Source organism: Dermacentor andersoni, chromosome 4 (genome assembly GCF_023375885.2).
Source record: "Dermacentor andersoni chromosome 4, qqDerAnde1_hic_scaffold, whole genome shotgun sequence".
NCBI lineage: Eukaryota > Metazoa > Arthropoda > Arachnida > Ixodida > Ixodidae > Dermacentor > Dermacentor andersoni.
This window is the reverse complement of record NC_092817.1, coordinates 349,583-363,058: the sequence shown is the minus strand read 5'-3', so window position 1 is coordinate 363,058 and position 13,476 is coordinate 349,583. Positions and strand designations below refer to the sequence as shown.

Here is a 13,476-nt window from a genome sequence, read left to right as displayed (position 1 = left end):
GGAATTTCGGACCACAAGGCAACCAAATGCTGTCTATCACTGTTGTCGTCGGCATGCTCAGAAAAATTGATCACACGAATATATGATTGGAAAAACGCAGATGATGTCAGCATTCTTGACGTTTTTGATTATCACTACCCCAATTTTTCTTGTCTTTTCCATGATAATTCTGTGACAGTAGATGAATTATGGGCGAAATTTAAGACCATTGTACAGCAATGTTTATCAAAGTTTGTACCCATGAAAAAAAAAGAAAGTGCGCAAAAGAAACCCTTGGATCACAAGGAATATAATACATATGAAACGTAAAATGTCAAGGCTGAGGAAACTTAAGAATAAGACATCAAATCCCTGCTACTCTGAGAAAATTAGCAAATTGGCACATGTGTTGAGAGCAGCGATAAAACAAGCAAAACATACATACAAGGACATCACACTCAGCAACTTCATCAAGACGGCTCCCCAAAATTTTGGAGATATTTTAACGCGAACATGCATAAGCAAAACAATTTGCCGCCTAAGGATGCTTTCCAAAGAGCAAATCAGTTCAATAACTATTTTAAATTCATTTTTACACAAGACAACGGAACTTCACCAGATTTAAACCATCAGCCGAGGGGAATTGGCGACAAACTTGGTGAGTTTTTTCTAGAATACTTGAGGGCATGCCACTAAACTTATATTCTGCAATGAAGGTGCATATATGTAATGTCACATGTTATTGCGCTATGTGCCTGTAACTCCTTGTGTCTGAATCCCACAAAACTAACTTTATTAGTTTCCTCACTTGCACTTGGGGTTGGGGGGCACTTCAGTGGCTGCTCCTTCTGCCTAGGTTATTTCACGCAGCTGTCTTCGCAAAATGCACAATGTTCCTCATTATTGCTATTGCTTTCACTTATTGCATTAGCACATAATTATTGCTTTTCCTTTTGTCGTTACTGATGTACACTGGGCTCTTTTTCTTAATGCTGCAGTGCATTGGATGTTTCAAATAGGCATCCAGCAGTATTTATTGACATATCATAATTAAAATAATAAGCATGGTTTTCGCTACTGTGTGCCTGTAGGTTCTGATAACTTCATTGTCAGTTGTAATCTGGCCCACAGTGTACTTGCACATCAAAATCATAAAATGCCAACAAACACTGACACCAAGGACAACATAGGAGAAATTACATGTGCTTAATAAATGAAATAAAGAAACAATAAATTAATGGAAATGAAAGTGGATGGTAAAACAAGTTGCCGCAGGTGGGGAATGATCCCACAGCGGTCGCATTTCGCGAAAGGTGGTTAACCCCCCTTTCTTCTCATTTATTACACATCAGAATGTAATTTAGTATGCATATGATGCTACATGGGTTGCAATCAACACTGTTGCCATCAGTCTCGTGCTCTTTCTTTACACTGAGCACCTTACTATGAATCAGAACGAAACCAATGCTTGCTGCACCTGCCATACTGTATAGATGTAGCACCATGGGCAATGTATAAAACAAAGCAAAGCAGGTATCAGTTGCAGTGTTTCAGTTGTATGCTAGTGTAGTGGATAGGCCTTCTGTTCGTACATAAGCACAGTTATTGTGTGACACAATCGCAGTGCTCCGTGGTTGCCACACTCTGGTCCAAATGAAATAGTAATTCAGGTTTCATACCAGAGATGATGCATAGATTGTACCAGAGGCAGAAACAAGAAGCATTTAATTCTTGAGCCCTTTTGCTGCCCTTGCAGTGTTGCGTGCCTTGTTCTCGCAGATGGAGGCCTGGTACTAGAAGAGAGCCAGTATGGCTCTTTTCCGGTGGACGTCATTGTCTACTTCCGCATGCAGCCATCCATCTTGCGCTTCAGCTGCTTGCCTGTGTCGCGAGTAGAATGCCTGTTGCGGCTTCCCTCGGTTGACCTGGCCTTCTCGTCCAAACGGGCCGATGAGGGGCCAGTGGGTGGCCTGTCAGCCACGGGTTGCCTGGCCGACTTCTCCCTCTACATTTTCCACCCATATGGTGGAGCCAAAAAGATGGCTGCCACAGCTGACGCTTCCCCACTGGCTGTCACAGAGCGCAAGGACTCATTGTCACTGCAAGTGGAGTTTGTCAAGGTGTGTCTTCGCCATTCACTGACCCTTAAGCAAAACAATTTGAAACATTCCTTTGGTAGGGGAACATCAAAGACCAGTTTTGAGTGTGCCCGACAAATGCCATAATTCGTAAATGCCAGCAGTGCCTCTTGAGGTGTTTCCGCACATCCTGCATATGATGTCTTTTATCTAGACCTCCTAGATTTAGTGCAGTTGGTACCTGGTGAAGCCATAGAAGTGGGGATGAGTAGTAGCCACTGCAGTTGCAGTCAGACAGTGTCACAACACATGGTGACCCCATAGCTTGAGAGGAGGAGATGGGCTGAGATAAAACAAGAGGCTGCTGTGACTACTACACCACTCCAAGGCTGCTTGTACTAATAGGACTTTATTGACTCCTGTATAGCTAGTACTTGGCGTCAGCCCAATGTTAGTGATGAAGGAGTTGTTGCTGTGCAATGGTCTTGGTTTCATAGAGGGTCTGTTTATTTAAATAGCCCCTCAGCAGGTTGGGGCATTTTAGACAGACAAGCGCAGCAGATACATCATGGGCCGACAATCCTGTGTGCTAAGTATTACACTGCTGCACGCTGCAAAAACAGCTGTAATTTCAAACTGAATGCCATGTGCCCTCCCTCTCGATGGAGCCCCATTCCCAGCCAGAGAGGCAAGGTCACATCACAAATGCCTCTGTGTAAGATGCACTCCCTGCAATGTCACTCACCATGACACATGAATTTGATAAACCACCCAACGCAGAATGTGAAATTCCACCACTGCAAGCGCCATTCCACAGAAAGAAATGCAGAGCAGAAAAAAAGAGAGAAACCATCTACCAAGTGTCGACGCTAAATAAGACGAGGTCGATGTACATGGGGGTTGAAATTAATTGATGATTGAATGTTGATTATGCAAACACGATACGATTAACAAATTTGGGCGAGACCGGCCTCGCGGGTTTCGGCCGTTTTCATGGTATGGCTGGCGCGTCCTTTGGCGAGACGAGCTTTGCTATTGTCGGCACTCTCACAGCCTCGGAGCCGTTGCATTTTCTTTTTTCAGCGTCGACTCCTTCCTAGCGATGCGGCCATGCAACGGCATATTGCCGTTACGAACTACGAGATACTGTGTAGTGCTAGGGCTACATCAAGGCCATCGCGCCGCTTTTGTGTCTGTGCATGCTCAAAGATGACAGTGCACATGCGTACTCAGATGTACCCACATGCCCAAGGCTCAGGCGAGCGCACTTGCATGGCCCAGCTCTCCTCCATCCCGAACTCTAGAGTACCTCAACGTCCTCCTCATCCACAGCTCCACGAAGTGCCAGGCAAGGAAAGCTTCGGGGACATCCTTTCGAACTTGGGCACATCGTGCCATCTGAATTGTGAATGGTATATGCATGTGGCCATTGCATATAAGTCTGATTACTTTCTTTCTTTTTTTATTGCTTTACTGGCACCACACAAGATATTTTATGTTCATTTAGAAATAAGAAAATATTCTACATTTGATTTAATATTCAAGGGTTACGTTTCTTGAATATTCTATTCAATTAGTTTTGCAAGTTACACTATTCGAATACCTGTAATTTCTAATTTAAAAGTAGAGTGCTTAGTTGGGGAACACATCAGCTAAGTGTATGCAGTGAAAGCTACATGTCATATCAGCCGGCCAGGCATAGACTGCACATTACAGAGAGAAAAAGGCATAGCTTATTGTTGCAAAAGCCCTCTGGCAACCCTTTCATGGAATGGACACCATGCATAGGAGGGTTAGCAAGAAGCAGTAGTGAGACACGCAGTTAGTTCTCGTGCAACCTGTTGGTTCTGACACGACTTCACTGGGCTGCAACAAGGTAATATAACTCTGTTGCTGCCCTGTATCAGATAATGGCACCTGGTCCCTTTTTTTAAACACTTGCCCTCATGCTCAAGACTGGTGCAACGTTGGCTGTGCAAGGCAGATGCTCACACCATCAAATGCCCCTGCACGGTCTTGCCATTGCTGCACTTATCTACTGGTACTATTGAGTTTTAGTTCTTGTGGTTCACTGGCAGCTAATGCAGGGTTCAGTTGTGCATGTGATGATGATGTCAGGTTTTGGACGCACTTTAGGTGCTTGTTAGCTTCCTGGTGTGTTGCTTAATAAAAGAGCCTTGCAAATGACTTCTTCCTACTTATGCACAGGTCAACATGAGCCGTAGCCGTCACATTGGTGTGGACAATGGCCGAGCCTTGATCCGTTTCTCAGCGCTGTGTGATGTTGGCTCTGCCTCATTTAAGTATGACATGAGACGTCTGACAGAGATTCTAGCTTTCCCCAAAGCCTGGTATCGACGTAGCATTGCTCGCCGCATGTTCCTAGGAGACCCCGCCACTGCAGGCTCAGCTTTTGGTGACCAAGGTGAGTGCACTTCTCATTCTTTGTCTTGTCATTCCTTTGCGTCCGGTATTCTTTGTCACACACATATATATATGTACATCTTCTCTGCAAGCCGAAGACTCAGCCGAAACAAGTAGCAGCAGTGGAACCCTGTCCCCAAGTCGGGCTGATTCATTCCCCTTTGGAAGCTTGGAGCTTGGCTCACCTGAAGAGGAAGCAGGTGATGTGCTCTCTACATTTTAATTCTTCTAAAATAGTGGCTTTGCAAGAAGTAAGCACTTTCAGTAAGAGGTAATTTTTTATAGAAGAGGCCTGAGCTAGTATGGTCTGGTATGCTACTCTAGACAGCGTGATTTTTGTCACCCCCAACCCGTCCGGCGGTAGCCGCAGTGGCTGAAGCAAATGTGGTTCACACGATGCCAGAACTTAACTGCGCACTTTATTCTGTGGACAAATGAGTACAATCATATCATGTGACTGCATGGAGCTGTATGCTCACAATAATAACACTATCGACTCTGTAGCGCATCCGTAGGAAAAAGGGGGAAAGGAAAAGAGTGATTATGATGAGGAAAGAAAGAAGTGTGTACAGGCGCGGCCACTGCTAGTGGGAACACGATGCCCATGGCATTGCTACATGGAGTGCCCCACCGCCTTCGTCTCATGAAGTCTTGCGGCACAGGTGCAATCAAAGCGATTGGCGAAAAAGCCCAGCGAGTCATCTGCTATGGTAAGTCGTCTGCCACGACTTCGTGTGGCACCAGTGGTGGCATTCCATAGAGCGCTGCCATGGGCTTTTGTGTTCCCGCTAGCAGTGGCCACGCCTTTATGTGAACCACATCTCTCCACATAGCTGTCTTTACTGCTGCGGAGTCACACCAGGGGCCAGAATAGCAATTTCTGATAACTCGTAAAGATGTCTTATTGTTGATGTAGTATTTGCTTGCTAGCTTTCCTATTAGGAGAGTCTCTTAAGAGATGTTGGTTTTATGCGATTTCATGTACAATTTCTCTATAAAGATTTGTCTAAAAGTGATGCAGGAAATGTTTGTTATATTTTATATGTTTGGAAAGTACTTGGAGGACATTACATCTAGAAAGCACATGTACATAGAAAGTTTGGACGCATAAGCTTAAGTAGTGAGCATATGACCGCATAAAGAAAGCAATGATAACAAACTCTAATGTCACATCATTCATCGTGCTACTGTGCTACACATGCTGGGGAGTCTTCTGGCATTGCATAACAAGAATGTAGCACGCTATCATTAACTTAGGTACATAGAAATCAAGATATACGTACAGTACGGTCTACTCTTATTAAAGGGAGGTCCCAATTAGCATGCCAGCACTGATTGCAGCTCACTTCTAGTATATGGTCTGGAAAACATTTTTTTGCCAATAGAATGTCAAATAGAACCAAGGGCTTTTTCCCTTTGAAGCTAAAGAATTAGCAACATTATGCTAATGAGGTTCTCAGTTTGATAGTCGACCTGTGTTTTATGGCAGTCTTTTATTGCATAGAAAGTTTTGCTTTTCAATTTTCGTTCAAGATATAGAAGGGCTTTCCCGTCTTTGCAGTAGGTGTGCTATCGTAAGGTTAATTTGTGCAACAGACAAACGTGCGGACTGCACATCACGGGTCTCAATCACTGCTCCATGCATAGCCATCGTTGGTGCTGTGCGAGTGAATCACTGTCAGCACCAACGGTAAAGAGCAGGCATCTTTTCATTCTCAGGTGTGATTATTTGCCACTTGTCAAAGCTTCTGAAATCAATAGAGTCATGGCAGGTTCGCACAGAGCAGCCCCTTCCCTCTCCCTTCCTCTTTTAGCTGCCATGTTTCAACATGATCTGCGTGCCTCTTGGGGGCTAATCGGCCCGATCTTTGCACTTATCGAAATATGCGCTGCTTTTGTTGCTGTTTCCTCTGCCCGCGTCGCATTATCATATTGATCAGCGTGGCCAAACCATGTACTGGCAGAGGCGGCCCTGGCCAATGCACCACCATTCTGCGAATTGCATGCGCTCCCCGCCATCAGCAAGCGAGCGCATATAGTGGGGCAGAAGCGTTCGCAGAGACAAAGTATGCTACAGTGTCAGCCGGGACGACCTGTCCACGGTGGACTTGGAGCTTTTGTGCCCAAAATAACCAAGCGAGGCACTCACTTGCACGGCATCGAGTACAAGGGGCATCCACGATGCATGTGGCATTCGGCACTGCAGGGGTCTCTACACCAAATATGCCGATTATTTGAAAAGTTTAATAGTAAATATTGGATTTGAGAATTGAGTTATTCAAATGTTCACTGTTTAATTCGATAATATTCGAGTATTTGCACACCCCTAAGTCAGAAAGCTTTAGGCATAACAGTAAGGGACGGGAAGACTATGGTGTGGATTAGAGAGGAAATGAGGACAGCCATTTTTCTCATTGAGATTGTGAGGATGAAATAGAGCTGTGCAGGCATATAATCGGGGTCTAATATAGATTTGCAAAATAGGTAATAAGGAAAGGAAGTATAGTTGAGGACTGTAGGGAGCTAGGTGCTGTTATGAAATTGGAAAATTTGCAGGCATGAGATGGTGTCAGCTGGTGCATGACTGGGAGTGACCTTTGTCTTGTAGTGGACATAGCATCATAGGTTGTGATGGTTGGTTATTATTTTTTGTGTATGTGCATTCCTTGTTTACGTGCTTGCTTCCAAATTCTCTTGTGTTGTAGAAGTGAATTTACTCAAAAGTTAGTGCATTTCCTGTGCTTTGTATAATCTTGTGCACTGTTTTTACATAAAGGGCCCCTCACCTTGTTTGGGCATTGCAAATAGACAAGCATGGTGCCTAAGTCACACAGTGACAATTGTGTCTACAAAGTATGGCACCAATGTATGCTTCAAAAACTAGCTGAAAATCCAAACAAGAACCCGCATACAGTTATTCTTGGAGGAGCCACTCAGCTAGCCAGTGAAACAGTGTCACATGTGTTGGTGCTTCTGCATCACACGCATGATGCCTGCAGTGTGCCAACACAGCAGTGAGATTTAAATCCTGTGAAATGCAGAGCATCTAGAACCACCTCTACAGACGCACTGTGCAGCAAGAGAAAAAAAATGGAGCTGAGAGGGTCATGGCAAAAAGCAAAGGCTCTGACGAGAGAAAGCGGAGAGGATAGGCAATTGGAGAGGGTAGCGTTTGTTGCAACATGGTTACCAGCGCGAAAAAGACTAGCGTTCTTTCCTGTCCCATCTGTTTTTTTGTTGATTTAACATTGATTTAATTTCTTATCGATGGCGCATATTTAAACAAGTGAGAGGCCCTTTACGCCTTGCACCAGCTAGTTCAAGAGCTGTTCGAGAGCTAGTTCAAGAGCTTCAGGCTAGTTGGTCCGTCTTGCTGGGATCCCAAGTAGCGCTAAATAATACAAGGACAGACATAAGAATGACAACATAGAATATTGATTAGTAGATTTCGAATCGAATATCAGAAAATTTTTACAAAATTTAATGCTTAATATTTTCAGCAAAAAAATACGTTGCTGCACATGCTGCACATGCTCCTAACATTGCATAACAAGAATGTAGCGAGCCATCAGTAACTTAGGTACATAGAAATCAAAACTTATGGTAGGGTCTACTTTTATTAAAGGGAATACCAAATTAATATGCCACCACTGATTATAGCTCTTCTAGGATATGAAGATCTGGAAAATATATCTTTATTAATGAATCTGTTGAATAGAATCAAGTGCTTTCCTTTTCTCTGAAACTAATGAATTAGTGTAAGGCCCATCTGCACGACAGACGAAGGAACCGTGCATCACAGGACTTGATCACCGCTCCGCTTGTGGCCGACGCCTACATGCTTTTCATTTGTGAGGCGGTTTTTTTGGCTTTCTGAGTGTTGCACAGCTGCTGCGAATAGATCTGCATCAATTTGGCACCGAACCATAACTTTATTTGCTGACACCCAATGAATCAGCACTGATTAGGCCTAATGGCTTAGGAAGTGTGGCCGTGATGATAATTTGCCGTTAGCTGATGTGGTAACAAGCTGCAAGCCTGTTGCAGAATGTTTGTACGGGTGGCTTATCAGTGATCAGTCCCGAGATCATGCATGAAGGTTGGTTTGAAACTTTCATACAGGTAGCTCATCATGATTGGTCCTGGGATCATGCATGTGGACTGAATTGACAGCTGTTGAAGCAGCATTAAAGTTCGTCGCCACATATTCAACACTATCTATGTGCCTATCGGCGGCTAATCGGCCTGTTCTTCTCACATGCTTTCGTACTTTACAAAATATGCACTGCTTTTGTTGTCATTCCCTCTGTCCTGCATTATCATTTGGATTGGTCCTGTCGATTCAGGCAAACCTTGTACCAACAGAAGTGGCCCTGTCCAACATGACGCTGTTCTGCGAATTGCAGTTCGGGCATCATTCCAACTTTGAGGAGCGCTTGTAATGACAAAGTCCATTACCGCATAAGCCACGGCGGCCCATGCATATCACGCTCGGCGCTCCTTTTGCGCCGAAAATGAAGTGAAATGCTCACTTAGGTGGCATCAAGCACAAGGGGTGCCATGGCGCACGCAACTTGTGGCACTGCAAGGGTCTATACACCAAATATATTGAAAAATCGGATAGTAGACATTCAATTCGCAAATTGAATTATTCAAACGTTCACTATCCGATTCGACTCAGTGATATTCATGTATTTGCACACCCCTACTTTTTAGCGCTACTTAGGATCACATATCACCCAATGTCACTGCGCACAGGTATCATGATGCTGGTAATCTTCATGGCTGCAATGCTTCATGGCTGCAATGCTGCACTTAGGCTTAAGGCAGCCTTGAGTGGAATGCTTCAGCTAGCTGCAAACTAGGTTATTTACTTCTTGGAAAGGGGCAGGTTTATTCAGGTGCAGCTTCTCCTGAACCCTGTGTCTAACGTACAAGTGAAACTATGCTCTTCTAACTGTAATTGCCACTAAACAAGTTGCCTTCTGCTGACATCCACTGCAGCAGCGTCTTTTGTATAATATTTCTTAACATGCACCTCTTGCTCTGTCTCACCAGCTCCCTTTCCTGAAGAACGGCCAGCACCTCCCAGGGGTCAAGCATGGGAGACACTTCTGCTGTATGCTTTGAACCTGTCCCGTCTTAATGTTCACATGAACATGGGCAACGTTATGGGCAATACTTCGTGAGTACACTGTTTCTCTTTGCCAAAAGAATTACAAGAAACTAATTATTGCTGCCAGAGCAGGTTTGTGCAAGTTGCATGTCAATAGACTTGGCAGCACAGCTTTACCACTGCTGCCATTGCAGATGAACCTCGATTTTATGAACCTCACAATAATCCAAAATGCAGTAGAACCACATTCACACATTTTAGAACAAAAAGTGTGTGAAAAAACATACTAACTGAGAAAATGTATGATTAGAAGTTACTAAAAGATTGACAGACCTAACTGTAGTTGATATCTGCATAATGCAAAGTGTTGGGCCGACGCAAGCCGAGTTGGCAGGGTTCGAACGGCCCAATATACATATTGTTGTTTTTACAGCATCGGCAAGCTTATGTTTACACTCCTCAAATTCGGCTTGGGTCAGCAGCTTCCTTGAGCGGCGAATTTTTGGCAGGAAGTTTTGACATGCCCACTCAGCGCGAATTGTTGCAGTGCAAGACGGGGACGTCTGTGAAATGAGCTGGTAGGTCCTAAGCGTCCCAAGACAGATGTTGTCGTTTTCCTATTGCATAGTGTTTTTAGAATGTGACTGGAAATATAAGCGAAATCGAGCTGGTGCGCAATGCTGGAATACGATGCCTATGATACTGCCAGAGCAATACATGACTCCTTTTGTGCCGCATGCAGCAGGGAACGGCGGCACGTTTGGATTGTTGCCTATAAAAGCATGCAGTATGCTTCCAATGGCACTAAGGCCCACGCTCTGTGAAACAAATAAGTCAAGGTGCTCATTATAATAGGGTTTGCGGCGATAGCTGTAAATGAAATGTGCGACAAGCGGGGAGGAGATTTGCTGATACCAGAATAAGAAACTTAGTGCGCACCAGCATTTTCATGTGCGACGGTTGGGTCAGTATTGCGGAGGAGCTGCTGCGGCAGATGGATTACCATTCTCCATCATGTGCAACTTGCACATTTTCTTTACATGGGATCTAGCGGATGTGGGGATGCGCGACTCTCGCGCGTCCCCTGATGTTTTTCCCGCATAGCGCATCCCCTGATATGCTGTTTTCCCGCACGGCTCGCGTGGCCTGGCGGTCGGAGTGGTACAAGCGCGGTGCGAGAGATGGCGCGACTGTCGTGCTGCTGCGGGGTTACTTGGGCGCCGAAAGGGAAGGCGCTTGGTCTCTTTGGTTCGAGGTCGTCAGCGGGACGGACGTGCCGTGCCGCGCCGACCCATGCTTCTGCGAGACCGTCTCGCGTGGCCGCCTTGGACACCATTCGCGTGACCGTACACGCAAACGACCAGGCGTTGGGATCCAGCATGGGGCGAACATATTCGCTCGCAATGCGGTCGCGGTAAGTCGGACTTCTAGATTTGTCGCGCGCCCATCGGCATGTTTTGGGGATAGCAACTCGGCTAGCTGGCATTGATCTATGAAAGATGCAATAAATGCCCTTGTGATTGTGTGCACTACTGTGTTGTCGTTCCTTTGTCCCAAGAGTACGGAGGAGAACCCCGTATCTCCCACACGGTTGGAAAACGTATCATACGATCGCAGTTTTGTGATTTACTGAACGTTCGGGCTGAACATTTGTGTTTTCTGGGAACGTATATAAATATAAACGTAACTGCATTGGATAATTTTTTGTGTCCTCGATTGGGAACGTTGGAGCTGGGAAATCATACGTAATAGCATCGTATCAATGAGCTTTTACTGTATAACAAATTTTACTCATTTAGCAGTCTTAACACGATGGATTGTTTCCTAATATTTAGTGAGGTATGTAATATTGTACGACAGTTTTAATTTAACTGTCCGTAAGTATCCCATGCATTTAGCTGAAGCCATGGCAACAAAAGAAAGCCAGAACGCTGTCCAAAACGTTGTGGGGATGCGCGACTCTCATGCGTCCCCTGATATGTTGTTTTCCCGCATAGCTCCAGTCTCCTGCAATCCGGCTTCGCCGCGTGGCTTGATGCCCGCAGCAGTCGGTGTGGTTGAAGCGCATCGCAAGATATGGCACGAGTGTGGCTCTGCTAACGCCACCTAACAGCAGGGTTACTCGGGTGCGGAAAGGAGAAGGCACTTGCTCTTTGGCTCGGGGATCGGCAAGCGGCACGGACGTTCCGCGCGTGCGCCGATCCATGCTTCTGCGAGACCGTCTCGCGAGGCCTCGTTCGAATGCGCCACTGTTCGCGTGACCATACGCTTGAACGGCCAAGCGTTGGTCTCCCGCATGGGGCGAACATATTCGCTCGTTATCCGGTCGTGGTGAGTTGGACTTCTGCGATTTGTCGCGCGCCCATCAGCACGTTTTGTATATAGCAACTCGGCTAGCAGGCATTAGTCTATGAAAGGTGCAATAAATACCCTTGTGATTGTTTGCCCTAGTGTGTTGTCATTCCTTTGTCCCAAGAGCACGGGTGAGAATCCCACAACGTAATTACAGTTGAACCCACTTGTAACGATACCGGTTGTAACAATATATCGATTGTAACAATGAAAAGCTGCTGCACCATCAACTTTTGTATGTTTTTTAAGGGGAAATAACCCGCTTACTACAATGTCCCCATGCAGTATTATTGGTTATGATGATGAAGTCTGGCTGCTGGGTGTCCATGCCGGAAGGTAATGGAATGCGAAATCCTTAAAAAGAAAAAGTGAAATGCGAGGCTGCTGCATGATCGCCCACCACCTTAACTGCTGCCGCACGCTCCTCTACATGAGAGATGCACGCAGCCTCACGTTCATCTCTCCCATCGCCCTCCCGCACCTACAAACACGAATGGGCTGCACCCATAGCTCTGCGCCGTGTCACCCTCCGAAACACAAATACAGTAAACTCTCATTAACTCTAAAACTGAACAGCAAGAACATTTGGAACCAACAGGTACGAAATATGGGTGAATTATCATGCATGCAACTGTTTAATACAATAAATTTAGTACTTTAGCTTCAGTTTATCAAAGGGTTATTCGGTTCTGTGAACAAAAGAAGTTGCCGGTGGACTCGAAAAAAAGAATATATTGACAAGGCTACTCAGTCACCCATGGCTACGGCTACAACCAGATGAAAAATGTGACGCGCGTTCCGATATCGCTTTCTCTTTCGTGAATGTGTGTATAATGATGGCCTCACAACTGAAAGTTTATTTAGGAAACAGCAACGAAGGGTCCTAACTGCCCATATGTAATGCAGCATCTAGTTCTTTAACTTGCCTCCACCTGTAAGCTAACAAGACGAATATATTACATAGCGATTGAAGCAGCGATGTTAACCGACTCGCCGGTATTGCAGTCCCCAGTCACAGCAGGACCCTGCTCCCATTTCGATGCAGACGTGTTCCACATGGCTCACGACTGAAATCTAGCTTTCGGGCTTACACCCCGAGTTAAATAATGTGAGATAAAAAAGCGCAATAAACTGGTTTTAGCACAAAATAACCAACGGATGTATGAACCAAAGAATCTGTTCCTGCCGTGCACGCGAACATACCGGTAAACATATTATATCCAGGCCAGAGGTCACGTGGGAGGTCGATGATGCTGAACGCTATCTTGCGTTTAAAATGGCCAGGAACAACAAAGTTGGTAATAAAGGGTACAATGTAGAATTAGGAATTATAATTTTGTACTCTTTGTCATGTAATAAAAACGCTTCGTTTATTGTTGAAGAAAGTTTGTAGGTTAAAATTGCGCTTACTATGGCACCTCTAGTGGGAGATAATGCACTCATGGGGAACCTTTTTAATTGGTGGTCTATGGCTGTTTCTTTAGCAGCACCGCACGGTCTATTTTTTTGCCCTCTGTGGCCATTTGT

At 45.2% G+C, this 13,476-nt stretch overlaps 1 protein-coding gene across 6 annotated transcripts in view; it reads left to right on the top strand.

Annotated features, from left to right (window-relative positions):
• Nucleotides 1–13,476, top strand: part of tweek (transmembrane protein KIAA1109 homolog tweek) — a 647,796-nt gene that overhangs the window by 534,496 nt on the left and 99,824 nt on the right. For all 6 annotated transcript variants that reach the window (XR_008613545.1, XR_008613544.1, XM_050182732.3 and 3 more), the window contains exons 52-55: nt 1,759–2,099; nt 4,266–4,482; nt 4,574–4,681; nt 9,540–9,666. Coding sequence is in view for 4 of the 6 variants with exons in the window: in XM_050182732.3 (XP_050038689.2) it covers nt 1,759–2,099; nt 4,266–4,482; nt 4,574–4,681; nt 9,540–9,666 (793 nt within the window). In the remaining 2 variants the exon portion in view is untranslated. The remainder of the gene's footprint in view (nt 1–1,758; nt 2,100–4,265; nt 4,483–4,573; nt 4,682–9,539; nt 9,667–13,476) is intronic.